Consider the following 27,245-nt stretch of genomic DNA (forward strand, 5'->3'; position numbering starts at 1 on the left):
CAGATGACCACTCGAAGAAACACCGTTACAGGTAAGCAACCTGTACATTTATGTATGTAGGGACGTTGCATGCTACAAGGAACAGGAGTACTGCAAACATTGTTCTCTTGGACGTATGGGAATTATTTAGAGTGTTAGTGGCAACTACAGTGCCTCTCTGCACCAGTAAAAAAGTAAAATGTTGGTGTTTTACAGGGGGTGCAAAACACCATTTCAGCGCAAAAAGAAACCACATTTTCCTCAGCTTTAGGGACATATTATGAATTTCAGTAGCAACTCTTCAGTCCTTAAAATGTGGCTCTCATACAGATATTAAAAACATGACAATTCTTTTATCAGAGCACTCACCTTTCCTCCAGACTGTGTTTTTGCATTTTCATAAAGCTCATCAATGTGAGAGGCAAATGACATAAAATCTGGAATTACAAACTTGCGCCTGAAAGCCTGAGTAAGTAAAACAATGTTGCTTTGCACACATCTGTGAAACATTAAAAAAAAAAGGTTAAATGAGTGAAAATGTCACTGATTTTTGTTATGCATTGCAGAGCCTCATATTCTAGTCATCACTACAACAAGATCTAGAAAGCTGCATAAAATTTACTCCATTCTAGAGATAAAATAGGTTTTAAAAATGCATCTTATGTTCTGGTGAGATAATTTTGGAACATAAAGTTTGCTTTTACATTACATACATTATGCTTAATTTTGCTTTTTTCTTCTTAAATTCAAAACTGAAATGGCTACATAAGATCCAAGTTAAGTTTTCTGGGGAGCAAGCTACAAATACAGCATAAATTCTAATATGCATAATGTCTAATATGCAAATATTTAACTAACAGAAATGGTTTTATAAGGTGTTTAAAAAAATTAAAAGTTAACAATCAGGAAGTTGTCTCCTTATTAAAATGTTTTAATATATAGCAAAGCTGTGACACAAGCTTAAAAAAGAAGAACTGTAATAGGGATTTTGCGACTTGAGAGGCTCCAAGAAGCTGAAGAGCAGCTAGTCAGTATGAAATCTGTGCTTGGAAAAGTTTCTCTTACACAAAGAAGCATACTGTAAACACCTTCCAACAAGGCTAAAAATGTTATAAATCTTCAAGAAAAAAGGATGCATGCAAACTCAAGTTTCCAGCTTTCTATTTCTTGAAAAAGCTTGTCCAGCAGTTGGTTGCTATAACAATGTGTGTTTACATTTCAAAAGAGTCTTTATACTACACATAAGAGTACAACTGAATGCCTGTGGATACACAGCCCACATGCCTCTTATATCATTAAGAAAACAGTCACGAAACTGAAGGATTAATGTTTGGTTCTGCTTATAGCAGGGTGGTGACAGAGCAGTGCACAAGCTGATTAGGCCTGGCAACCCCTTTTTTGAAGCATCAAATCCCTCTTTATCTTCTCCCTATCACCATTTTACCAGGCAAAACCACCCTCAAAAAAGCCTATCCTCAACAGCACACATGGTTTGGACAGTTTGGCAATGAGGCTGGAATTCTGTATCCGCTAATAAGAGTACAAAGGAATCTTCTAACACTTTTGAGATGAACTGAAGGAAAGACCCTGGTAGCATGAGCTTTTGTAGACTTCAGTCTACTTCCTCACATGCATATATTTAACTGAGTTAACTAAAGTTAACTAAAGTTAACTAATTCTCCTATCCTGACCTCTACCCCAACCTAACAGAAACATCATTCCATCATGCTCCAGTCACCAGAATGGATCTCCTGTTCCTCATGCAGCTGACACCCAGCAAAGTAGGTTTGGCACAGATTACGACCATGGCAGTAGTGTTAAAATCATGACTAAGTAGTAACTATGAATGCAAAACAGATGTGTGTATGCCTTCAAGCCATCTGTCAACATATGGCAATTCCATGAATTTCATAGGGTTTCCTTAGGCAAGAAAAATCTCAGAGGTGGTTTTGCCAGTTCCTTCCTCTGAAATATAGCCCACAGCATCTAATATTCACTAGAATCATAGTTGGAAGAGACCGCAAGGGCTATCCAATCACTCCCATCCAAGTACTAGCCAAGAATGACCCTGCTTAGGTTCCAAGATCAGATGGGCTCTGTTCCCTTACGGATTACTATAGCTAGGTATATTCATACTCCATATTCATGATTACTACTTAGTTATGATTTTGACACTATTGCCATGATTGTGAATCACCACCACCCACTTTACTAGGCATCAAATGCGTGGGAAGAAAGAGATCATTCTGCTGGCACTTTGAACACAAGTGAATGATGTTTCCATCAGGTTTGAAAGGAGGGGTTGGTCCACGAGAAGATTAAGTACAATGGGCCCTCCACATTTGCGACTTTGACTTTTGTGGATTTGATTAATATATTCTCTCTAGGAATATCTAGGTCCTCTCATACAACTCTGCTGGACGTTGACCACCAAGTTGCGCTGGAGGACCTAGAGATTACTAGAAAAACACTTCTCTTGGTATTTGTAGGACTTCCAGTGTGATTGTATGGTCAATTTCCAGCAGATATGACCACAGAGTTGTGCTGGAGGACCTAGAGAGATGATCTCTTAAGTAAAAAAAATGTGGTATTTTTATTTGCAGTTTTTCCACTTTCACAGGGGTCTTATGCCCCTAACCCCAGGGAATTTGGAGGGCCCACTGCATATTTAACTATCTTAATTAATTTATTATAATTATAATTAATTAATAAAAATTAGGTATTAAGTCTATTTATTTAAGTAACTGATTCAGAATTCTAAGCAATATAAATAAGACTCAAGTGTTTTGAAACTCAACCTGTTCTTCAAAATGAAAGAACCAAATGAATATGTCCACTTGTCCTCAACACTCTGTTATCAATTACATTACCAGCAAAATTAAGTTATTTTCAAATAAATATTTCTTAAGGCAGTGGTGGCTGGCCTCATTTCCTCGCTAAGTATCATAAATATTCTATGTCAATAAATGGGTTGTAACATATTTTAAGAAACGGTGTCAGACCGATAAAAGGTGCTTACTTTTTAAAGAGGTCTTTATCTAGCATAACACCATCTGACGTTGTTTGAAGTGTCAATCTTAACATATCCATGCATTCTTTCAGTCTTGGATCAGATGTACGTAAACCAGTAGATTTTAAAGCCTGTAAAAAAAAATAAGCGTTTCAAATATTCCTTGTTCTGAACATTTTTAGGTAACATGCAGCCCTAGTTCTGAGGACCATCTGCTACAATTTTTGAACATAGTGCATTACACAGTTGACAAACATATTTGCAAGGTGGTTCTATTTTTTTTTCAGTCTTTCTAATAGACGATCACTAAAAAGCATGTGACATGCACTTCATTTCCAGCGTTACAAACAATTATTCAGCTAAGCTACTTAGTATAGTTTAGTCAAAACAAAATGCTTACCGTAATAAACTTATGAACTGGTATTTTTTCTTGTCCTTCTGCAATAGTATAAAACAGCAAATCCTCCAAACTAGGCAAGAGACCTTGCTTTGTCTTACTGAAGAGAAAAAAGACAAAGGAAAAGAATGAAAAACTAAAACCAAATTCTGAGTCATCCACGCTCAGTATACTCCTTTCCATATCTCCTCCGAATTAAAATCACACAGAGTTAAACGGGACTGGCTTCCAATTAAGTCTGCAAAGAACTTAACATATATCTAATCACTATTTAAGGCCTGTTACAGACTGGCAAAATAAAGCTGCTTCGGATCTCTTTGGAGGTATGCTGTTTAAATGATGCATGCATCCTAAGAATCCGGAAGCTGCACCAAAGCTGCCCTCCAGTGCTTAGGAATGGAGTGTGGCTTTGGCGCGACCTCCGGACTCTTAGGACCCATGCATCATTTAAACAGCATACCTCCAAAGAGACCCAAAGCAGCTTTATTTTAGCAGTCTGTAACAGGCCTAAGTTATCATATTTGTTCTTCTACAAACATTTAAGTTAACAATTTTTATTTAAATATTATGTCAAACTAGGATGTAAGTATTTTACTATCATCAAAAGCAACCTTTGCAACGTTGTCCATTTCAATTTTACTTCACACTAAAAGCACAATTTCACTAAAGAAGGATCTTAACAGACTACTATACAATAAAGAATAAGATTATATAAAGTCAGTATAACAGTAACAAAAAATCTTAATATTTAACTATATGACACCGTTCTCAGTTTGTGAAACGTCTACCTCCAAAAATTGCTCTTAGGTACAAAAATATGTACATAGTACAATTTTTAAAACGTACACGATTTAAAATTATAAACATTAAGCTTACTTCAATTTTTTAAAAGAAATGTTTAAATAACTTTATATACAGTGTGCATCATTCACATCAGTTGCGGTTAAATCAAGCCAATATTTAGCTATGACATTGACCCAGCTGACAAAGCAAACATGGCAAACATTCAACTTACATAGAGAAATACCTCAAATGGACTATTCCTGGATAAAGCTTATCAGTTTAAACTGCAGTATAAGCTTTTTCTCCCCCTATTCTGCAGGTCAATAATGTTATGTAATATTTGTTCAGCCTAAGAGCAATGTTTTAGCATCATTAAACACTCAGAAAAGCACATATTCAGCATATGCCCAAAAGAACTAAGATATGGAGCGGACATGGTATTGTCATAGTTATCTTTACTGCATGGAAGTGAGTGTTTGCTCTCCACAGCACTTATATCTTTAAAGCATATAGACAAACTGATTTGAAGTCAGAAGCCAGCAGTCATTGTGGTGCAACAAATATACCATTGACCTATATAGCCATATAGTGAATTTGAATAAAGTTTGGGGCGCCGGCTCTTCATTGGCAAAGTGGGAAAGCTCAACTTTTGAGATATCATTTCACATGATTTATTTAGTAACTTAAAAAAACAAAAAAGAATGTGCACAACATATTAACTGTATAATCTATCTATCTATCTATCTATCTATCTATCTATCTATCTATCTATCTATCTCACAGACATATTTCCAGGAACTGAATACATTTGAATTAAGGCATGAGCCTTCTGATTTGAGCCAAAGAGCTCGCTCTTGCCACGTGGCCTAGAGCCTGAGGCACAAAACTGAAAATGTTAATGTGGAGACATCTGTAGCCTGCTGATCTATTCAATAAGCTGGCCAACAACACCAAGAGTAACTGGAAATTTTCCATACCACATCACTTCACCACAACATTATTCCTAGGGTGAAAATCAGGCATTACAAAGCCTTAAATAGAGGAAGCTCTGTAAGAATGGTGGCCTTTGATGCCCTTTCTCCTGGCATCAAACAACTCATCTGCCACACAGCTCATCTTCAAATTCATACAGATTATAGATAAACCAGTGCCAGGTCTATTTTCACTTTCTTTTCATACCATATAAACTTCTCCAGGTATATGAGTAAGAATGCTATTATGCTACTCCACTTTGGCAAGCAAAAAGAAGAATTTAAGATTTGGAGAAACTCTCTGAGAACCAAGGGACTGCTTGTTTTTCAGATATTTGATAGAACAGTATAAATTTTTCCAGTATTAAAAAAAAATGGCACAGAACAGGGATAGGAAAATGTTTTCCACTACATACCACTGATCAACAGAAAAAAGGCAAAATCAAACAGGAACTCTCCTATTTCTTGCCCTACTTGTATAATCTATAAAACTGTGGAAGTACTGTATACTTTAAATATGGCCTGCAGACACAATTTAGCCAAATTAACAAGAAGAAGAAATTAAACGAAAAGATATACACACATAAAGATGGTAAGTATAACTGAATATAGGTACGAGACCTTCTGTATATATTCAGAATATAGATACAAGACATGTGATCAAAAACATTTCCCTATCCTGACAGTGTATGAGTCCATGGTTAGAACAGCCTTCCTCGATCTGGTCTCCCATTAGCCCCAGCTAGTATAGCCAATGGACAGGGGAGGGCAAAGATGCAGTCCAAAACATCTGGAAGGCATCCGACTGGGGAATATCAAGTTACACTCTTGGACACTCATCTGAAAAAAAGAGGTCGGAATCACGCAGTCTTCCAGATGTTGTAGGGCTCCAAGTACCAACAACCATAGTCAACATACCCAATGGTTAGGAATTCTGGGAGTTACAGTCCCAAACACCTTCAAGGCGGCATGATTCTTATCCCTGCCCTGGAAAATAGGCGCTCTGAGACCCTTTAGGGCTGAAGGGCAGAGTACAAATAGCGTAAATAAATAAATAAATAAATAAATAAAATTACTTTGGGCCAGTCACTATTTCCCAGTGTAGCCTACCTCAAAGAGTAATTGAAGTTGAAGAGACAAGTCAGGTAAAACACCTATAGCTCCCTGAAGGATAAATATAAGAAAGAAACAAACACCATGGGACCAAAAATTACATCCAGTTGTAATAACCAAAGTAATTTCTACTAGTCCAAACAAATATAATAACAGTGATTCTAATCACACAAAATGGCTATGTCTATCCACAAGCAAGCAGTTCTGTGTTTCAACCACAGAACTACGGAGAGGCATTAACAGCACGGAAGAGCAAAGTTCTCCATAGGCTTAACCATCTACAGGTCTCCCTTTTGAAAACTAAACACAGCCCCCAGTGTACTGCCATGATGCAATCAAACCCTACATGCAAATGGTTAGACACTCAGAAGACTCTGGTCCCAAACACACTGCAGAAATGATCCAGTTCAAGACCGTTTTAACTGCCTCAGCTCAATGCTAGGGAGTCCTGAGAATTGTATTATATTGTGGCACCAGAGCTCTCTGACAGAAAAGTCTAAATGTCTGACAAAACTACAGTTCCCAGAATTCCCTAGCATTGAGCCAGGGCCATTAAAGCTGTCTCAAACTGAATTTTGGACCACTCTCTGCTAAAGAAATCTATTCAAGACATTTGTTCCTTCCCTGTTGAAGTTCCTTTTCACAATTCATTCTTTGGTTTCTTTTTTCTTTATAATCTTACTCTGGCTATTTTCTTTTCCCTTTGAAAGGGAAGAAGGAGAAGCTAGCTGCCAGTGGGGTTAAGGAATACCAAAAGGCTGCACAAAGAGTATCCACAGGAAATAAAAGCAAAATTTCAAATTAAGAATGATCAATTTACAGAGCAAGAGCTCCTTTTAGCTCTCTTATCCTTGCAATAAAAATCTGCCTGTAACTAGAATGAGGTGGAAGAAATGTATAAACTGGTAATATTTTAAGGTAAAAAGTAGAGACTGTAGCTGCAAAAGTTCTTTATGAGTAAGTACTGTGAGAAGAAAGCAGACGTGTCTGTGGGATAAGCAACTTTGCACACAGAGAGGGAAAGTAAAATTCAACAGAATCATAGAAGGACTCTCTACCTCCAACCCAATTATTAAAGATGCCACATTCACAGAAAGGAAGGAAGAAGAAAGGGAAGCAAGTCTTGCTATTGACATTCAGAACTAAAAAATTCAAATTCTCTCTCAAAAATCTACTTCGCATTTTGCTACTCTAATGCAAACACCATCCTCTTCTGCAAGATCTCAGACCTTCTGATGTCTGACTTAGGACTTTATCATACGGGAGAAAATTGGTAGTTTAAACAGTGATTATCCCGTGAAAATCATGCAATTAACATTTTCACACACAGAGCAATAAAAGAGCCATTATCCCAGGAATAAACAGGCAATAAACAGAAATTCATGGGAATGTCTGGTTATTCTCAGGATAATGGCACTTTAATGGCTTTTCATCGCAGCAGAATGTGAAAAACATTATCGCTATTCTGCAATTTTCATGGGATATTCCTTGGGTTAAGTTCGCTTTATACGCAACGTTGTGTGAAAATCTTAATCACAAACACATTATTTTCATGGGATAATCACACTTTATACTTCTAATTGTCCCCGTGTGATAAAGTCCTTAGTAGAAAGAGGGGTTGCTAAAGGCCATGTTTCACCCAGACTCTAGAACAAGGTGAATTTTATGCAGAAAATATTTTATCTAACTTGAAATTCAGATACAAGAACTGCACTATGCATATTTAGCAAAACCTGATAATTTTTTTAGTTCTGGGGAATATTACACTGCAGACACATTAACACTACCTGTAACCTATTTTCTAACCTAGTTAATATGGTCAAGATTCTGTACTATAAGAGTACCATAGGCTGAAATCCACTATTGCTCTTCACTCACCATCACTAGGATGCACCATTTTGCTGGAACAGCCCATGAAAAAGCAATTCTGTGGCTGGTGGGAAGTGCAAGGGGGATCTGAGTAGTGTCTAGTATGACCCATAGCCAGACTCAGACTGATAATACCTTCTGCCAAGATCTGTCACAGACTCGGGAATGATCTAATTGGTTTGCATTTGGCTCTGGGAGATGGCCAGATGTTTCTCTGATGCCTGCACTTTCTACCATCCATGGAATGGATGTTATGGGGGAAAGGAGTAGTTCTGAAAAACTGTGAATCTGGGATGGGGGGGGGGGCTATGATTGCTACAGAGGGTGCAAGAGAATATCAACCTCTGCAATGACAAAAAGAAAAGACATTAGTTGCATAAAGTGAACTTACAGCTGCCTATGTCACTGACAAAGTGATGGGCTGTGAATGCAAGTAACCAAGGAAAGAATATACAGTACCGTATATACTTGACTATAAGCCGACCTCATGTATAAGTCAAGAGCAAGATTTAGGGCCAAAATTATGGATTTTGCTATGACCCATGAATAAGTCGAGGATAAAACATAGGGACATATAGCAAAGGATCTGAAGGATGAAGCAAAGCAAAACAATGTCAAAAACTTACAAAATTCCAGCAGATATAACTCTTTGTGCTTACTCTTAAGGCTGGATGGATGAATAGAGGGGGGGGGCAGTGCTTCCAAGACAGATCATACTCCTGCTTTTCATCAGGGGATGGTTCCTTCTTTTAAATATGAGTTAAGATACAGTAATTACATTGACCCATAGATAAGTCGACTTGGGGGTTTTGGGTCAATTTTTTGACCAGAATTTCTAGACTTATACATGAGTATATACAGTAGGTTACCACCTACTGTATATACAGTTAGGAGAAGAAAATGGGTGTAAACCCTTGTGTTTGCTTTCCCAAAGGTAAAGTGTCATGAATCAGAAGCCCTTATCCCCAACAGATAATATGCATACCCAGTTTGCTGGTGTTACTGTTGGAGCACCCCTAGTAGCAGAGGCCGGTATGAAGACACTACTAATATACTTACTATACCCACAGGAAATGATATCAAATAGAAAATTCTCCATAAGGGAGTTTCCTACAACTAAGTTATCTGGCTGAAAATGTGTCATCTCCAAAAAGAATGGCTATATCTCTTAAAGTGGACCCTAGTATTGCCGCTGCCACGGTTCCGTGCACCAACCGTGGCATGTGCCTGATGTTATTGTTATGCGTGCTGTGTGGACGGTGCTGCATAACAATGGCATCCCCCACACGTACTAGGGTTAGGGACCGTGCGGTTGGTGTACAGAACCGTGGCAGCGGCGATACTAGGGTTAGAAACCGTGCATCAACCGCATGGTCCCTAACCCTAGTATTGCTGCTGCCACGCCGCAGTTGGGCTATCTGTTTCGGCCCATAACGTAATTTAATTATGTTTATTCATAACAGTAAAGCAAACAAGGTAGTGTAGATTACAATGACTTTAGAGCACTGGAAATATTTCAGAAACCTTTCTAGAAAAACAACCCAATTCAATTTATTCTGGGAAATTCACAGCATTGCCTTATAAGTCTTGTACTTGTGGGAAGGGCACATTTTTCTGCACTTCTCATGAGCTCAAGACCTATAGGCAATGCTGTGTACTTTCCACAATAAACTGCATTGAGGTATTCTTCCACATGCTCAGTAACCTGATTGCTCCAGGGGCAGGGTTGGAAAAAAACCAGTTTAAACATAACACATGTGTTTTTGTTATTTAAACAGATACAGTGAAAGCTAATCCCATTGATTCCAATGAGTCTATTCTAAGCATGATTATGTCTCAATCCAGTGTAGAGTGCTCTTAGTCTGTGCAAACTAAAACTGCAAATTAACCACTATAGATCTGATTTATTACAGTACATGGTTAGTTCTAGAGTTCAGTACTTAAAGAACTGGGAAATGAATGAAGCTGCTAATTTTCAAATATTCAAAAGATGAGAGTCACAGAAATTCAGCTGAAGAAAGGTTGTGGCAGACCACTAGTTAAGTAAAGCTACAGTTTAATAGACAGGAGAAATTTTGTTACTACACTTTGGTCAGGTTTTAATTTAGAAGCTCATCTACACATTATAAATAATGGAGTCTGACAACACTTTTAACAGCCATGGCTCAATGTTGTGGAACCCTAGAATTTGTAGTCTGTTGTGGCATCTGACAGAGTAGGCTAAACAGCTAATAAAACTACACACCCCATAAGTTCATAGCATTGAGCCACAGCAGTTAAACTGTTGTCAAACTGCTTTATTTCTACAGTCCAGATGCAGCATTAGTTCCACATATTATGCTCAAAGAAAACAAGTGAAAAATATAGCAAAGAATTCACATATGACGGTTATGAAATTTGCAAATCTGTATGAAATTTACAGTAGTAAATGCATGAATACAACATTCAAAGTGGTATCCAGCAACTTTCCATCAGGATTAATGCTAGGTTTTGGCCCACTCAAAAACTTCATCATCCAACAAATTTGCAGATGACACCAAATTAGGAGGTGTAGCTAATACCCCAGAGGACAGGATCAAAATTCAAAATGACCTGAATAGACTAGAAAGCTGGGCCAAAGCTAACAGAATGAACTTCAACAGGGAGAAATGTAAGGTACTGCACTTAGGGAGGAAAAATGAAATGCCCAGATATAGGATGGGGGACACCCGGCTGAATGAGACAACATGTGAAAGGGATCTGGGAGTCCTAGTAGACCACAAGTTGAACATGAGTCAACAGTGTGATGCGGCAGCTAAAAAGGCCAATGCAATTTTAGGCTGTATCAATAAAGTATAGTGTCTAGATCAAGGGATGTAATAGTGCCACTGTACTCTGCTTTGGTCAGTCCCCATCTGGAATATTGTGTCCAGTTCTGGGCACCACAATTCAAAAAGGACATTGAGAAACTGGAGTGTGTCCAAAGGAGGGCAACTAAAATGGTGAAAGATCTGGAAACCAGGCCCTATGAGGAATGACTTAGGGAGCTGGGGATGTTTAGCATGAAGAAGAGAAGGTTAAGAGGTGATATGATAGCCCTGTTTAAATATCTGAAGGGATGTCATATTGAGGAGGGAGCAAGTTTGTTTTCTGCTACTCCAGAGACTAGGACTCGGAACAATGGACCTGAATACTCAGGAGCAGCCTGGAGTACTCTGGGGGGGTAATGTAATCAATGGGATTGATGTGTTTACTTACCATTTGCTATTTGATTCAATAGTCTGGTCATTTTAAGATTATACTGGCCAATGGATCAAAGTCATAGTTTTCAGCTTCCAACAAATCCAAAAATGTGTTATAATCAGTAGTACAGTTAGTCTGGCCTCTGTATACTTCTTTTCAGTTTCAAAACCTGGCATCTTTGTATATTTTCGTAAGCAACAAGAAGTGACATAAAAAATAACATGAGATGGACAGCCGATATGGAGTGGCAAGAACCTAAACCATGGACACCACTTATCTACCTGCTCACATTATTTAACTCTACTGAAAAATAGATACTTTAGTTTTGTTTCAAAGCATATCCATGTTTTCTGCAACTATTTGTCACTGTATCTATCTATTTTTATTCCTTGAAACCAAAAGACTACCTGCAGCTTTCAGGAGAGATATAAGTAAACCTATCTGATAACTAAGTGCCTTTCTGGAAAGCTTAAGCAGAAGAATGATGTGAGGGATGAGCTGCTTAAACTCTTTTGCCTTTTTGTGAATGTATGTGCCTTCAAGTAGCCTGTCAACTTATGGCACTCCCATGAATTTTCATAAGAGTTTTCCTTAGGCAAGGAATACTCAGAGATGGTTTTGCCCATTCTTTCCTCTAAAATATATTTGTCTTTTCTAAATAATCCCTATCTGGTAAACTATGAAAAAATATACCCCTGTCTAACTAAACTGGAACTGAAAATTAAAGTAATTTATTCAGGAAGAGGAAGGGAGGATATTCCAGGAAGAAGCGAGAATTTAAGCAGGAAAATGGTTGCACGGGAAGGAACTGAGCACTTTCCCAAGTTTCCTTCTGGTTTGAGAATGAATTTGGGAGGATACATACAATTTTAATGGGAAAGGAAAGCATGCCAGTTTGTATACCAGATAGGCCATGAATCAAATGATCCACAGCACTCCTGACTTCCAGATCTGCCATCAAACTGCCTTCTGATCTAATGGGGCCAAACAGTTTCAATGGGAGGAAAATCCTAAGAAAATGATTTAACAAAGTAAGAAGTGGGAAAGAACAGCAAAAGTTGTTCCTTCCTTATTTCAACTCTGCCAATAGAAGGTCTTCAAGAACAAGGTTTGGACTGCCTTCCTTAAGATCCAAATGATATGGCTCTAATACCTTTCATCAGAAGTCATTCCTGAAACCAATATGCTTTGCTCAGACACACAATATGGATGCTGAAGAAAATTTTTTTATCTCTTCTTTTCCTTAATACAGTCGTCTCTCCATTCTTGTGGTCTAGAGACTTGACTAGGCATGAGGGACAAACGGAGGGGGAAACAATGGGGCGCGTGTCCAAGGAGTGCGTGCCTGCGAAACTCTGTTTTCTTGGAGGGGTCTGGAAAAAGGAGGGGCAACTGTACTTGATGAAAGGCCTGGTGAAACACAAAGGGTGACTGCTGATGGGGAAAACATCCTTTCAAAATGTGCTGCATTACTTATTTGTTGCAGTCTTGCTTTTAACTTTATTACTTTAATTATATTTTTAAATTTTTGTATGATATGATTTTTGAAGCTGTAATTCTTTTAACTTCTTTATGTCACCTTGAGTCACAGATTAGGAAAAGGGTAGAATACAAATAAATATTGTATATACTCATGTATAAGTCTAGAAATTTTAGTCAAAAAATGATCCAAAAAACTTGTGTCAACTTACCCACAGATTAATGTAAGTTAACTCCTTTTTTTTTAAAAAAAAGGGAACTATCCTCTGGTAAAAGGCATGAGTGTAATCTGTCCTGGAAGCACTGACCCCTCTCTACTCTCTCATCAACTCAGCCTTTAGTGAGAGCACAAACAGTTATGCTTGCTGGAATTTTTGAAGTTCTTTGGCATTGTTTTCCTTTGCTTCATCCTTTAGATCCTTTGTTACATGCCCCTAAGTTTTACCCTCGACCTTTCCACGGGTCATACCAAAATCCATAATAGCTGCATGCTATCCAGAAAAAGATATACAGTATACGGGGGCAGAAACAGAACTGTGCAGATGGAAAATTACTCCCCTGTGTAATGTAGGATCTCAGCCTTTTCTTGACAGATCAAATAAACTGAGTGATTTCTCCAATGCCCCTACCCCTATAGAAAATGATTAGAGAAAAAGGAAAGAAAGCATATGCACACAGTCCACATATTTATAATCTTAGCCAAACTGTGGTGATACCAAGGGGGGGAAATCCAAATGTGTTTTTAGACCAAGAAAAACTGTCCCCACCCCCCACCTAACATCCTTCAGAAAAAAATCAATCAGTACAGCAATATTAGTTACTATTAGTTTTACTGTTTTATTTGGTTTTGGTGGATTTTTACCCTAAATCAGGGGTAGGCAACCTGCGGCCCGCGGGCCGGATGCAGCCCAGTGAGGCCTTGGGAACGGCCCCAGCCCGGTCCTGCCGCTGATTGCTGCCGGGGCTTTTGGGGGGCAATTGTCTATAGAAGCCTCAGAAACATGCATTTATATTAACATTTTTTTAAAAATCAGCAATTTTTTCGCGTGTCCTCCATTTTTTTTTTAAAAAGTGTCCACCATTTGAAAATTTTGTCCTACATTTGTCCCGGTTTATTTATATATTTAATTTTTTTAAAAAAAAAAATATTTAATTATTTATTTTTTGGCTTCGGCCCCCCAGTTGTCTGAGGGACAGCAACCCGACCCCCGGCTCAAAAAGATTGCCTACCCCTGCCCTAAATCATCTAAGTAAAAGTAAAAACATTACCACTACATTATATATGAAAAGGTTAATAACTTGAATGTGTATTTCTCCATTCAGTGACATTAGCCTCATTGAAACAATGATAGTGATGGTTCTTGCCACTGCCATTTAAAAAAATCCTTGTGGTAATTCTGATAATCCATTTCACTATCCATGTCTCTTTTTCTGGTACAGACCAAGAGCTAAATAATGGCTAATCCAACAAGAAGACTCTTTGCAAGCTACATGCAGCATTAAGATGTAACATTATGTTGTTAAAGACAGTCACTCAAACTCATATATATGCCATGCTTTCTGTTTGATGTTGAGAGCAGAAAACAGGGAAACTAATTCAAGGAGAATGAGAGGCAAATTTCCCTCAGTTTGCTTATTGATAAGCTTCCAAGGGCTGACAATAAGATACTGACCAAAATGAGAGAATATACTACATACAAAAAACCCTGCCAACAACCTTCTGTGGATATTGATTAATCCGAAAGCCCTAACAGAACAGCCAGTCCCTTATTTCCAATCTTTCTGACTCACAGAGCCCTTTTGAGAATCAATTTCTATGGTGGAGCCCCTATGATGCCTACCCTATATCTTACAAGTTAATGGTGTTTAGGAGCAGTGTTACTTTTTGTTTCTTTTTCTTTCCTTTTCCTGGAGCAGTTGCGGAGCACCTGGAAAGTGCATGCAGAGCCCTAAGGGCTCCTTGGAGCACAGGTTGGGAACTGGTGCCTTATTCCATACATTGCAAAAAGAATGGTAAATCACTCTTCTATAACTAGTCCATAATCATGAATGTACTTACTATGAAGTAAGTCACAAAGAACACAGCGGGACCTTTGCATAAATATCTGGAGGACACAGGAGACACTTCTCAGTGGCTGCTCCCACCTGCTGGAAATCCCATCCATGGGAGCTTAGGCTGGCCTTCTCCATGCTTCCTTTCACTGGCAGGCAAAGTCCCTTTTAGTTTAAGCAGGTTTTTAATATGTAAATAGGTAAGCTGCTCACTGGGATATGTTTTTTCTAATTTTTACATGTCTTTTAAATGATTTTATACTTTTTAACGTAGTGTTTTTTTAAAAAAAATATTGTTGAAGTTTTTTTGGTACTCTTAGGCAGTATACAAATGAAACAAATTGAAAAAATAAATGGAGGACTGTACTGTAAGCTATATCTTCTCACTATAGCTAAGAAGCACCACCCACTGTTGCTATTCATGAAAGAAAGGCTGCATCTGAATATGAGCCATGAATACGCATTTGCTGGCACTGCTCCCATGAATACCAGCTGTGTTTAATTTTCAAAGTGAAAGGTACAGAGACTAAAGCATAAAAGGGAAGCAACTTCACTCTTATGACCTGGATGTCCACTGCTTAAGAGATCTAAGTTCTGCTTTAAATTACTTGGTCAGGACAAAAAAGCACCCAGCATGTGCTCAGGGGCCTCTTCCAGTTGTCGCTTGATGATTTCTGAAACCGGTACCTAGTCCATGCGCTCCCACCTGACACCCTGGATCTAGCCACAACTGGTGAGAGGGAGTTACCCCCAATTTTGAGGCAGAAAAATTACACAGAGAACTTGCAGCACATTTGGGACTACAGTAATTGAAAGGAAGAGGTTGGGAGTATGAGCCTTCACAGACTTGGGCCTACTTCTCCAGATACATGGGGTGGAGTGGAAATCCCAGGGGCAGACCTATATAGTACTGTAGTCTGTGTGTGCGAATATCACACTCTGCATTTCCTATGGACATTCTCACAAGCAACAAGTTTATATAGGTCTGTCCCTAGGCTTTCCAATCCACCCCTTGCATCTGAAGAAGTAGGCTCAAGTCTATGAAGGCTCATGCTCCCACTTCTTTCTTTCAGTTAGTCTCAAAGGTGCAGCAAGTTCCCATTGCATACTGATTTCCCAAACTAGCACAGCTATGTCTTTGACATCAAAAGGAGTAAGATCACAGGCAGGCCAAAACAAAACGGAAAAGACCACATTGTAGTAACAACTCCGATTCTCCTTCCTGCTCACTCTTCCTGTCTCTGGGTGCATGTAGAAGCAATGCAGTTTGACCCCACTTTAACTGCCATGACTCCGTCCCAGCATGATAGTGCTTAAAGTGGGGTTAAATTGCATTATTTCTACAGTGTAGATGCAACCAAACGCATGAAGGTTGGTTTATGGATCTGCTTCAGTTCTCTGTGAAGGTGCAGGCTGACCAGATGTCCTAACTACAAAAGAGGATAGGGCACAACAAAAAGTAGGACCTTCAAGGAAAATGTAGGGCATGACCAAATAAAAGCTAAAAACCACTCATATAAACTTATGCTTCTTCATCATGATCAAAATGGAGGACATTTCAAAATGTAGAATATGAATTAAATTTTTGTATGTTTTCAATTGTCCTGTGCTTTTAAACTGTAAGCTGCTTTGAGTCCCAATTTTGGGGGCTAAGTGGTATATAAATAAATATAATAGTAACAGGATATGTCCTGGAAAAGGAGGGACCCAGCCTGCTAATAAAACACTTTTGAGAGTGCATCTATTTTGCCTCAGCGAATGGTTTTCCAACAGAACATGGAAGAGGATGTCATTATTATTACTGTCATTTATTTATGTAGCACCATCCATGTTCTTGGCGCTTTACAAATAGAATGAAACATCTATAACTATTTCAGTACTATAAAATACTAAAACACAAAGCAAAAGAATAAGAAGCCATTGTCGTGTCTCTCTTCTCCCCTCAGAAAAAGGCCATGTGGCTGACCCAGGAGGAGGAGGAGGAGGAGGAGTGGCGAAGGTGAAAGTCACCCAAAAGCCTGCTTGCCTGTAAGGCAGATAAAAAGTGAGCAGCTGTCCCATCCTTTTCCAGGACTTGTCCTCCATTTCCATCCTCTGTCCAGCAGGAATTCCCAAGGGTCCTCCATTCTGAGCATGACTTTAAGAAGCAGGCATTTACCTTCTTCCTATGAGTGTTTTGAGCTTTTTTATTGGACCATATCCTCCCTTGAAGGTCCTCCTTTGTGCCTGGTCCTCCTTGGAGACGAGGACATCTGGTCACCCGGGTCCTGAGAGACACACGAGGTGCTGGCCTCCTCCTCCTGTCACATGCACAGGGCAGCGGGGCAATGGAAGGAAGGAAGGAATGAAGACAGAAGACAAGTGGGGAAAGCGAGCAACCAATGCCCCTCTGGACAGGGCAACCAGGCGTTCTCCTTTTCCTGTGCAAGTCCTACATTTCCACCTTCTGTCCAGGAGGAACCCCCCCCCAAAACCCTCCATTTTGAACACCATGAATTTACATTCCTATGCGTGTTCTGAGCATTTATATTTGGCCTTATCTTCCCTTTTTACTGGAATGCCCTCCAGTTTGAGCACGACCCAGAAGCATGAATTCACATTTCTGTGAGCGTTTCTAGCTTTTCTATGGGGTCACGCCCTCTGTGTTTTCCTGACGGTCCTCCATTTGGAGCATGACTGAGAAGCATCAATTTTATTTATATTAAGGGGTTGGTTTTGGGTTTTTTTTTTTTTTTAGCTTTTATATGATGTGTTCATGTCCTCCCTTTTCCTGGAATGTCCTCCATTTGGAGCATGACCCCGACGCATAGGTTTAATATTTCTATGAATATTTTCAGCTTCAATTTTGTAATGCCTTCCATTTTTCTTGGAAGGTCCTCCATTTGAAGCATGACGGAGAAGCATACGTTTAAAATTTGCACATGTGCTTTTAGCTTTTATATTTGGTCATGTCTTCCATTTTTCCTGGAAGGTCCTCCATCTGGAGAACGGCTGAGAAGCAAGAACTAAAGGTTTACATATGCATTTTTAGCTTTTTATGTTTGGTCGTGCCCTCCATCTTTCTTGAAAGGACCTCCATTTGGAGCATGAACCCAGTAAGCATGGATTTAACATTTATGTATTTTTGGCTTTTATATTTGGCCATGTCCTCCATTTTTCTTAGAAGGTCCTCCACTTGGAGCATGACCCAGAAGCATGAATTTATATCAAGTGTGTGTGTGAGCTTTTATATGTGGTCATGTCCTCCCTTCTTCTGAAATGCCCTCCATTTGGAGTGGGTTTGAGCTCTTATTTGGTGATGCCTCCCATTTGGAGCATGGCCCCAGAACCACGCGTCTATTATCCCCCTGTGCGTCCTCCATTTTTGCTTAGGAGGTCCTCCATTTGGAGCATGGCCCCAGAACCATGCCTTTATGCTCCCTCTGCATGTGGGTCCTCCATTTTCCTAGGGAGGTCCTCCGCTTCTACCTTCCCTCCCGAGTCCCAGCCCCTGACTCACTTCTCCCCTTCCTTGCCGTGGCCCTCCTTGCCGTGGCTGCTGCCTGGAGCCGGGGGCGCCTCGGGTGGGGCTGCGGCCGGAGTCGTCGCCGTGGCCTGCGGGGGCCCTTTCCCTGGCTCCTCCAGGATCCCCTCGGAGCGGGTGCAGAAGGCGCGGGGGGAGAGCCTCGGGGAGGGCGAGAGGGCGGGGTGGAGGAGCCAAGCGGGGCGGTGGTGATGGAGGCGGCAGCATCCCTCCCCGGAGGCGCCGGCCGCTGCCGCCTTGCCGAGCCGCGCCAGGTCCCTGAGCACCGCCGGTGCCCTCAGCCGCATCATGGTGGTCCTCTCCTGAAGGGAGTCAGAAGGCGAATGACTCGCAGGAGGCAGAGACGCCGCGCGGGGCTCCCAGCACGAGCCGGGCACCGCCTCAGAGCGGATCCCATTGGGCGGAGGGGGGACGTCGTCGTCAGGCGATTGGTCGCCTCGCACGTCAATCTCCTTCGCGACCCCGCCTTTTGGGAGGGGAGGAAGGAAGATATGTGGCGCACTTGGCTTGCAGCTGCTGGGTCTCCAAGGGAGGAAAGGAAGGGAAGGGAAAGGGGCCAAAATTGTGAGGGCGCGGAGTCTTTGGTTGTTATGGCTCCAAACATCACTACAGGGATAACCCACTTTGAGACTGCTTTATAACTGCCTTGGCTCAGTGCTCTAGGGAACCCTGGGAATTGTAGTTTGTTGTAGCCATTCACACTCTCTCTCTGACAGAGAAGGCTTTAATGCCTCACAAAAACTACACTTCCCAGCATTCCCTAGAGCACTGAGCCAAGGCGGTTAAAAGAGGTCTCACAGTGGGTTATTTCTGCACTGTGTTTTGGGTATTAAGTTCATCATGCTCCCCAGTCGTGCTCAAAATGGAGGACGTTTCAGCATTCCTCTTGGGAATCCTGGGAACTGTAGTTTATTGTGGCCCCACAGCTCTGTGACAGAAGGCTAGAATGTCTCACACAACTACAATTCTCAGAATTCTCAAGCATTGAGGCTGGGCATTTAAAGTGGTCTCAAACTGGATTATTTCTGCAGTGTGTCCTTAATCCAACACTCAAACCACTGCACGACACTGGCTTTCTAGCCAATTCCACCTATAAACTAAGCTCCACAGAGGATTTTCTTCCTATCAGCTTTCCATTTCCTCTCAGCTCTCACATTCATACAGAGCAGAGGGAAACAGTGGCATGGGGCTTTAGTGTTCAGTGGGATGTCTTGGCACTTGAAGACTTTGTCTATAGGCCTTTCACGGCGGCTATAAACATCTGTGCCAAGGAAACACACTTTGCAAGAGGACACTTTCGTTCAGGAGTTGCTTGCAACTGGCATCTCCTCAAGACTGGGCTCCGAAGTCAGCTGGAGCATCTCTGCCTGAAAAGAAAACAAGAAAGGCAGAAGGAGGGCCAAGAGTTTGCCCAGAGAGGCCCAAATGGGAGGCTAGGGGGAACCAGGCCAATGTGGGGCAGATGGCCAGGAAAATGGTGCAGGCAGGGAACGCACGCAGGAGGGCATGCAGCTATAGGATCCAGGGGCTCTAGCATTAGTTGGGGATATGAGTGGGCACCACTGGTCTCACTCCAAAGGCTCCTGTGAATGCTCAGCATAATCCCTCTCTTCCTTCCCACTCACAGCCACCAACTTTGGTCCAAAACACACTGCAGAAATAACCCAGTTTGAGACTGCTTTAACTTCTCTGGCTCAATGCTAGGGACTCTTGAGAACTGTAGTTTTGTGAGATGTTGAGCCTTCTCTGTCAGTGGCATAATAAATGACAATTCCCAGAATTCCCTTTCACTGAGCCAGGGCAGTTAAAGCAGTCTCAAACTGGATTATTTCTGTTTTGGACATCCATTTTCTTCCTGCTATCCAGCTTCTGCTGGTTGCAGTTTCTCATTTACAGATCAGTCGGCTGCACCCGCATTGCAGAAATAATCCAGTTTGGCACCACTTTAACTGCCATGGCTCAATGCTACGGAACCCTAGGGTTTGTAATTTTGTGAGGCATTCGGCCTTCTCTGTCAGAGCACTCTGGTGCCACAACACACTACAGTCCCTAGCATTAAAGTGGTGTCAAACTGGATTATCTATGCAGTGTGAATGTAACTGTTCTCTCTCTTTCTGGAAGTTTGAATAAAAACCAGGTGGTGGATGGATGAAGTTGCTAAAAAACCCTTTCCCTTCCATTGCAATTATATATATAAACACACACAATTAGCAGTTTTCTATACTTTTCTGTGGCTCGAGGGTAGGAGCAGGCAGGATGTGATATTAAGCTTGTTTTCCTTCCAAACTGAGATATTTCTTTCCTCTCAGGAAAAAAAAGAAGTCAAACCAAAAATGAAAATAACTGTGTGGCAGCAATAAAATGTCTGCTTATTCCAAGAACACTTGGTATTAAAAAAAACCAGTTAAGGCTTTTCAGGAGGGGTTTTTCTTTGGAGGTGTTAATTTGAACACGTATTACATATGCAGCACTTTCTATTCCCGATTTATTTAAAATGTGTGAGAACTGGAAGGAACAGCTGCAATATCCCACCATAGTTAGTATGGTTATTATGATTTACTTTCTGGAAATACCAAATGTGCTGCCACCTTCTGGGCAAAATTTCTTTGATAACAAGACTACCAAGAAGCTAATAAAATAATGCCATGTTCCTTTATTGAGAATCCCGATTTTTACACGTCTAAAGTCCATATTCTTTAAAGAGATATACTAAATTATAATCTCAATGAGCTACAGGATTTATAGTGTGTAAGTCTTCCTAACTGTAAGCAGAAACGTTCCTCTTGATAATGTTTCTCCAATTCACTGCTAACTTTTCTATAAATGTCAGGAGTGTGTGTTTTTTAACCCACCATTACAGAGCTGGAATGGGAAATCTGTGGCCCTCCACATTTTTTAGACAACAACATTTTGCTACCTTTGGACATGTTGATTAGGGCTTCCAGGAGCTGAAATACAAAACATCTGGAAAGCCAAAATGTTCCCCTCCTCTCCAATATGCAAAAGCACAGTTTTGGGGAAAGAGTGAGATACAAATAAATATAATAATAATACATTACAATAACATATGGAGCCAGCAAATAAGCCACATCCATTGGAATTTATTGAAAAGTTCTGAAACTCGTTAACTGATTTCCATAAAGGCAGCATCGTGGTTTTTTTTAAAGATTGCTATATGTGGTGTAGTGGTTTGAGTGTTGGACTACAATTCTGGAGAACAGGGTTCGATTCCTGCTTGAGCATAAAAACCCACCAAGTGACTTTGGGCAAGTCACACTCTCTCAGCCTCAGAGGATGGCAATGGCAAAGCTCCTTTGAACAAATCTTGCCAAGTAACCCTATGATAGGTTTGCCTTAGGTCAGGCATAAGTTAAAAAAAAACCTTGAAGGCACTCAACAGCAAAGAACAACATGGTTTAATTTAAAAGAAGTTTCTTATTACTGACATGCAAGTTCAAAACATTAAGGTCTGTTTGGCTGGAATCCCATACTAACATATATAAATAAGGACTTACTTTCTGGTTAGACATATTAAAAGGTCTTTATAGATCTTTTGTTGCAGGTTACAAGGCCAAAAGCTGTCCAGCCAAAAACAGACCTGCTGAAACCTGGGTGCACACACAAATGCATGAGGATATATGAAACTAGAGAGCCAGTGTGGTATAGTGGTTTGAGTGTTAGACTATGACTCTGGAGACCAGGGTTCAATTCCCACTTGGCCATGAAACCCACTGGGTGACCTTAGGCAAGTCACATGCTCTCAGCCTCAGAGGAAGACAGTGGCAAAATTCTTCTGAACAAATCTTGCCAAGAAAATGCCATGACAGGCTTGCCATAAGTCAGAAATGATTTGAAGATACACCACGCACACACCAATAACTTTAGATGTTCAGTTTTGGACAATATTTTTGCCCCCAGCAGGGTTCCTATACTTTTATCAGCCACATGACAAAAAAAAAAATTCAACAGGAGAAACATTTACTATAAGCAGATTTCCAAGTTGAAAAAAGGTTAATTATGATCAGGAGACATTTTAATTGTGGGATCATTCTCCACATACTGTACTATTCATATGGTACTCTGAGTATTGAATATTACACAACTAAAATATTAATCTACTGGAATAAAGACTGTTCTGTTGCATGCACTGCAGAGCTGAAAGAGGAAGAAACCTGTTATGCTGCACATACTCTGTACTAACTCACCTTGCTCAAGAAGAACCACTTTCAGTCACGGAAGACTAAGCATATGTCCTAGTACACTGAATATAATTTGCATTTACTTTTTACCCCTACTCTGAATACTATTTTAATGCAAATTACAGCACTGTATCAGGTTCATCAATGTTTAGCTTAAAGTTATCATGCATGTCCTTATTGAACTTGCTTATTTTTGTGGGTCAAGAGTCTTTACTTTTGAGGACAGCTAGGCACTATGCAACCATCTGTTGTTGTTATGTGCTCTCAAGTCAACTCCAGTTTATGATAACCCTATCCTAGGGTATTCTTGGTAAGTTTTGTTCCAATGACAGTTTCCATTGCCTTCCTCTTAGGCTGAGAGAGTAAGACTTTCCCAAGATCACCCAGTGGGTTTCCACGACTGAGTGGGGATCTGGCTTCATCTGCACTGCAGAAATAATACAGTTTGACACCACTTTAACTGCCATGGCTCGGTGTTATGGAATTTTGGGATTTGTAGTTTGTTATATCAGAACTCTCTGACAGAGAAGGCTAAATGTCTCACAAAACTACAGTTCCCAGAATGCCATAGTGATAGCATTGAACCAGGGCAGTTAAAGTGGTGTCAAACTGTATTAATTCTGCAGTGCAGATTAGACTCTGGTCTCCCAGAGTTCTAATCCAACACTCAAACCATGACTACACCATGCAGACTGTCATTACACAATTATAAGTACTGGTAAACCTCTTCCATGCCTAATTTCCTGGGCCTATATTTACACTTAATGCCAGGCATAGGTTTATGAGACCACAGAAGCAGGGAGAGTTCTAAGGATACCACGGACTACTAAAAAGACAAGTGAATGAGCCCTTGAGCAAATCATTCCTGAGCCCTCATTAGAAGCCATAATGATTTAACAGGGACTGTCATACATTGGATGTGTTAATGTTCTCTTCTGTATTTTTTAAATTATATTATTTTTTTAAACTTAAGCCACTCTGAGTCTCAATTGTGGGAAAAAGTAGTAGTAGTAGTAGGAGAAGTAGGACGTTATCAGACAAGGGAAATTGGAAGTATAATACAATGTTAATCCGAACGCAATCATGGGGTTTAACGTTATTGCGTGATAGACTACCACACGCAATTTCGGGCAATGGGAAGTCAGTCCGAACGCAATCATGGGGTTTCACCTTATTGCGTGAGAGGTGATCACATGCAATTTTGAGCAATGGCAAGCTATTTTCAGGCAATGGGAAGTCAGTTCAAATGCAATTCGAATTCACGTAAATTCGCTGAACTAGCGAATTCATGTGAATGCATTCTGGCCCCACTTTTTTTCATTTGAAATTAAGAGAAATTCCTCCCATGTGATAAACTCCGTAGTCATGAGATGGCTTATTATAAAAGATCAGTAAAAGTGGAAGGCTGTAGGAAAGGAGGGAGACTGCATTGCAGGTGGCCTGATTCAATTGAGGAAGCCACAGCCCTGAGTTTCCACAACCTGAACAACTGGGGCTCTTAGAGATTTCTAACTGACAGGGTTACCATAGATCAAGACTTGATGGCAAATAGCAGCAGCAGTAGCATGGTCACTATATCAAGTTCAGGATGACAGGAAGAAAACATAGGACTTGAAATCACATAAAAACAACAGAGTACACCCACCAAGATCCTTGGAAGCATGACCAGTGCTTGTGGAAGCCAATGAGTTTATGACAACCCAAACCATGCTCACTGTACCCTCACAGACACAAACTTGCAAAATGTTTCTGCACTACTCTCATGTCTTCTTGAGCAATTTTCAGAAAACATGCACACTCCTCCTGAGTCAAGGGCCCAAAAGCCGTTAGGGGTGGAAAACATTTTGCATGCCTAGGGAGGGAGACCCCACATTAGGGGGGAAGGAGAAATAAGTCTTCAGATTCAAACCCACACTGCAAGATCAGCACAGCAGTTCCCAATTGACAGGGTCAGAGGGGGTGGCCCCAAGTGGGATGGATGCTGCTGCCCTCCTGCATTCTCTGTAGGGCAGACAGGCCAGTCTCCATGCAAAACAATCAATGTCCACACTCTGACATCAGAATGTAATTTTCAGTGGGAGGATAGATACAGCCTCCCAGGACATTCTGTTACTGACCTTTAACAAATAAATTTCAAAATGAGATTAGGAATACAGAGTGCTGGGTTACAATTTTAATAGGAGGTTCTAGTTTTTCATCAGAGGTTTGACTATCACTGAAGTGAGATTGTTCTGTACATGCAGGTAGGGTGGGGAGGGGGATCTTATCCTTTGCTTCAGGCAGTAAAATGTCTTGGGATACTGCCACTGAGTCCTGGACTATGTCTATACCATATTTCAGTTTTCTAGCTAGTATGGGAACAGTTTAAACAGAGTACAGGAGGCCCTTGGTATCCATCCATTGCCTGTGGCTACAAAAATTTGTGGATGCTCAAGTCACGTAAAATACAATATTAAACTGAAATGGAGTCCTTTATATAAAATAGCAAGCAAAGTCAAGTTTGGCTTTTGGAAATTCATATCTGTTTGTAATACAGTGGGCCCTTGTTATCCACTGGGGTTTGGTTCCAGGAATCCCCGTGAGTAACAAAATCCGTGTATGCTCAAGTCCCATTAAATACAATGGTATAGCAAAATGGTGTCCCTTATATAAAATGGGAAAATCAAGGTTTGATACTTGAAATTTATACTGTTTTTTTAGTATTTTCAAGCCGTGGATGCTTGAATCCATGTATAAAAAATCCATGGATAAGGAGGGCCAATTCTATTTTCAAGCCGTGGATGGTTGAATTGATGGGTAAAGAATCCTTGGATATGGAGGGCTGATGATATAGTTTGTTCCTACTTTTGTGGAGAGAATGTAAATAAACTACATTTTACCAGGCTCTTTTAGACTACATCTCTTCAAAACATTGGCGGGTTACAGACGGGCAGGGGAGGACGTCTTGGAGGTGTATTCAGCTAAATGCGGAGCCTCCAGACGGCCCGCCCCGGGGGCGTGCTTCAGGTGTTGGGGCTTCCACACGGGGGGCAATGAAGACGCCTCACCTGGGTCCGTTTCGGATCCGTAGCTTCCATACCGCCGCCTCGGAGGACGCCGCAAAGAGAGAGGCAGCTTCCGCACGGGCGGCCCAAACCGTGGCTTTTTTTTTCTTTTGCCGGCTGGCGGATGAGCAGCTGCGCAGCTACAGCGCTAAGCAGCGGCGGCAGAAAGCCTTTGTGCGCATTTAAAGCGCCCAAGCCCCTTTAATCTTTTTCCCCCGCCCTGGCCAAGAACAAAGGTGCCCTCTTGCCAGCTGGTGATCAGCTGATGTTGGCATCCTTGTCCGCTTGCACTTTGCCAGTGTCACCAGCATCATAGATGCCTCCTCTCCTGTGCTCCTGCTGAATCTGCAATGCGCAGCCACAGCTGTCTCCGCTGCCACCGCTGTCCCCCTGCCATCCCCCATCACCTCCCTTGTACATATGTAAATATTTACAGTTTTAGCATTTTTTATTGTTAGGTGAAAATGACACAGGAATGTGTGTACGGGTGCACTTTAAAGTCCAAACTTTCCAAGCAGCGCATGCGTACATGTTGCTCTAGGGTTAGGGTTAGGGTTAGGGTTACGAGTCTTAAAATGCGCTGCAGCTGTGCTGCAGCTTCCACACCTGCATGGCAGCGGACGCTGCAATTAAAGCCTGACTGCAAACTGCGCATGTTCCAAGACCCCAACTCATTATGCGACGCAGCAGACACGGAGCTTTTAAATGAGCAACTTAAATTAGCGGCGTAGCAATTCTGGTGTACCGGTGCAGCAGCTCTCATGGCTTCTTCCACTTCTCGATATGTGTCAGCATTCAGGTAGGACTGCTCCAGTTTCTGCAAAATGTTTGGCTGGGACCATATAGCTATCAGGTCAGCCGTCTCAGTATGAGACCAAGACGTCCCCCTACCTTTTTTCGGGGTGCTGGTGGATGGCTGAGCCATCCTGCCTGGTGCCAAAGGGGAGCCGCCACACAGCTGTGCCAGGAGCAGCCGAACTGTGCCCATTCCCAGGTGAAAATGGCGCAGGAATGTGTGTAGGGGGTCACTTTAAATTCCAAACTTTCCCTTATCACTTTCTACAACCAAAACATCCACCGGCAAAACTTACAACTTCCCGCGGTTCTAGCAACGCATGCGCACAAGTGGCTCTAGGGTTAGGGTTACGAGACTTAAAATGCACCGCAGCAGTGCCGCAGCTTCCACAGCTCCATGGCAGCGGACGTTGCAATTAAAGCTTGACTGCAAACCACGCATGTCCCGGGAACCCGACCCATTATGCGACGCAGCTGACATGGAGCTTTTAAACCGGCAACTTATATTTGCGGCGTAGCAATTCTGACGTATCGGTGCAGCAGCTTACAGACGGAGCTGCGCAGGTACGCATCAAACAGAAAAGAAGCGGAAAAAAGCAGCACCTTTTTAATGCCGCTTCTTCCCGCTTGGGGTGTGCGGGGGGCGTGTTCATGACGGCATTCAGGTAAGGGCTGTCTGAAGGCTCTACCTTCATGACGTCATGAATACACCCCTTTTTGCCCGTCTGTAACCCGCCATTGAGTTTCTAATTTCTAATATTACTTACAAGCACCTTTTGTAAAAAAAAAATGTATATCACAATTCTATA

The 27,245-nt window shown here is 41.2% G+C and overlaps 1 protein-coding gene across 1 annotated transcript; it reads right to left on the reverse strand.

Annotated features, from left to right (window-relative positions):
• Positions 1 to 312: 312 nt before the first annotated feature.
• Positions 313 to 18,751, reverse strand: LOC121925765 (glutaminase kidney isoform, mitochondrial-like). The gene is made up of 4 exons (XM_042458310.1): positions 18,375 to 18,751; positions 3,390 to 3,486; positions 2,999 to 3,120; positions 313 to 478 (listed from the first exon to the last, which is right to left on the reverse strand). Exons 1-4 carry the CDS (start codon positions 18,686 to 18,688, stop codon positions 313 to 315), a joined length of 699 nt encoding a protein of 232 aa, XP_042314244.1. The 5' UTR covers positions 18,689 to 18,751.
• Between the last annotated feature and the right edge of the window lie 8,494 nt (positions 18,752 to 27,245).

The sequence above is a fragment of the Sceloporus undulatus genome, chromosome 1, assembly GCF_019175285.1.
Source record: "Sceloporus undulatus isolate JIND9_A2432 ecotype Alabama chromosome 1, SceUnd_v1.1, whole genome shotgun sequence".
In the NCBI taxonomy this organism is placed as follows: domain Eukaryota; kingdom Metazoa; phylum Chordata; class Lepidosauria; order Squamata; family Phrynosomatidae; genus Sceloporus; species Sceloporus undulatus.

Bases quoted from the DNA above. Each gene is read 5' to 3' on its own strand.
- LOC121925765 (XM_042458310.1), bottom strand. From the start codon at position 18,688: ATGATGCGGCTGAGGGCACCGGCGGTGCTCAGGGACCTGGCGCGGCTC. The intron at 3,487-18,374 runs GTGAGTCAGGGG...TTTTCTCTTCAG, and splicing joins CACGGCAAGGAAGGGGAGAA to TAAGACAAAGCAAGGTCTCT. The intron at 3,121-3,389 runs GTAAGCATTTTG...TTTTTTTTACAG, and splicing joins CAGTTCATAAGTTTATTACG to GCTTTAAAATCTACTGGTTT.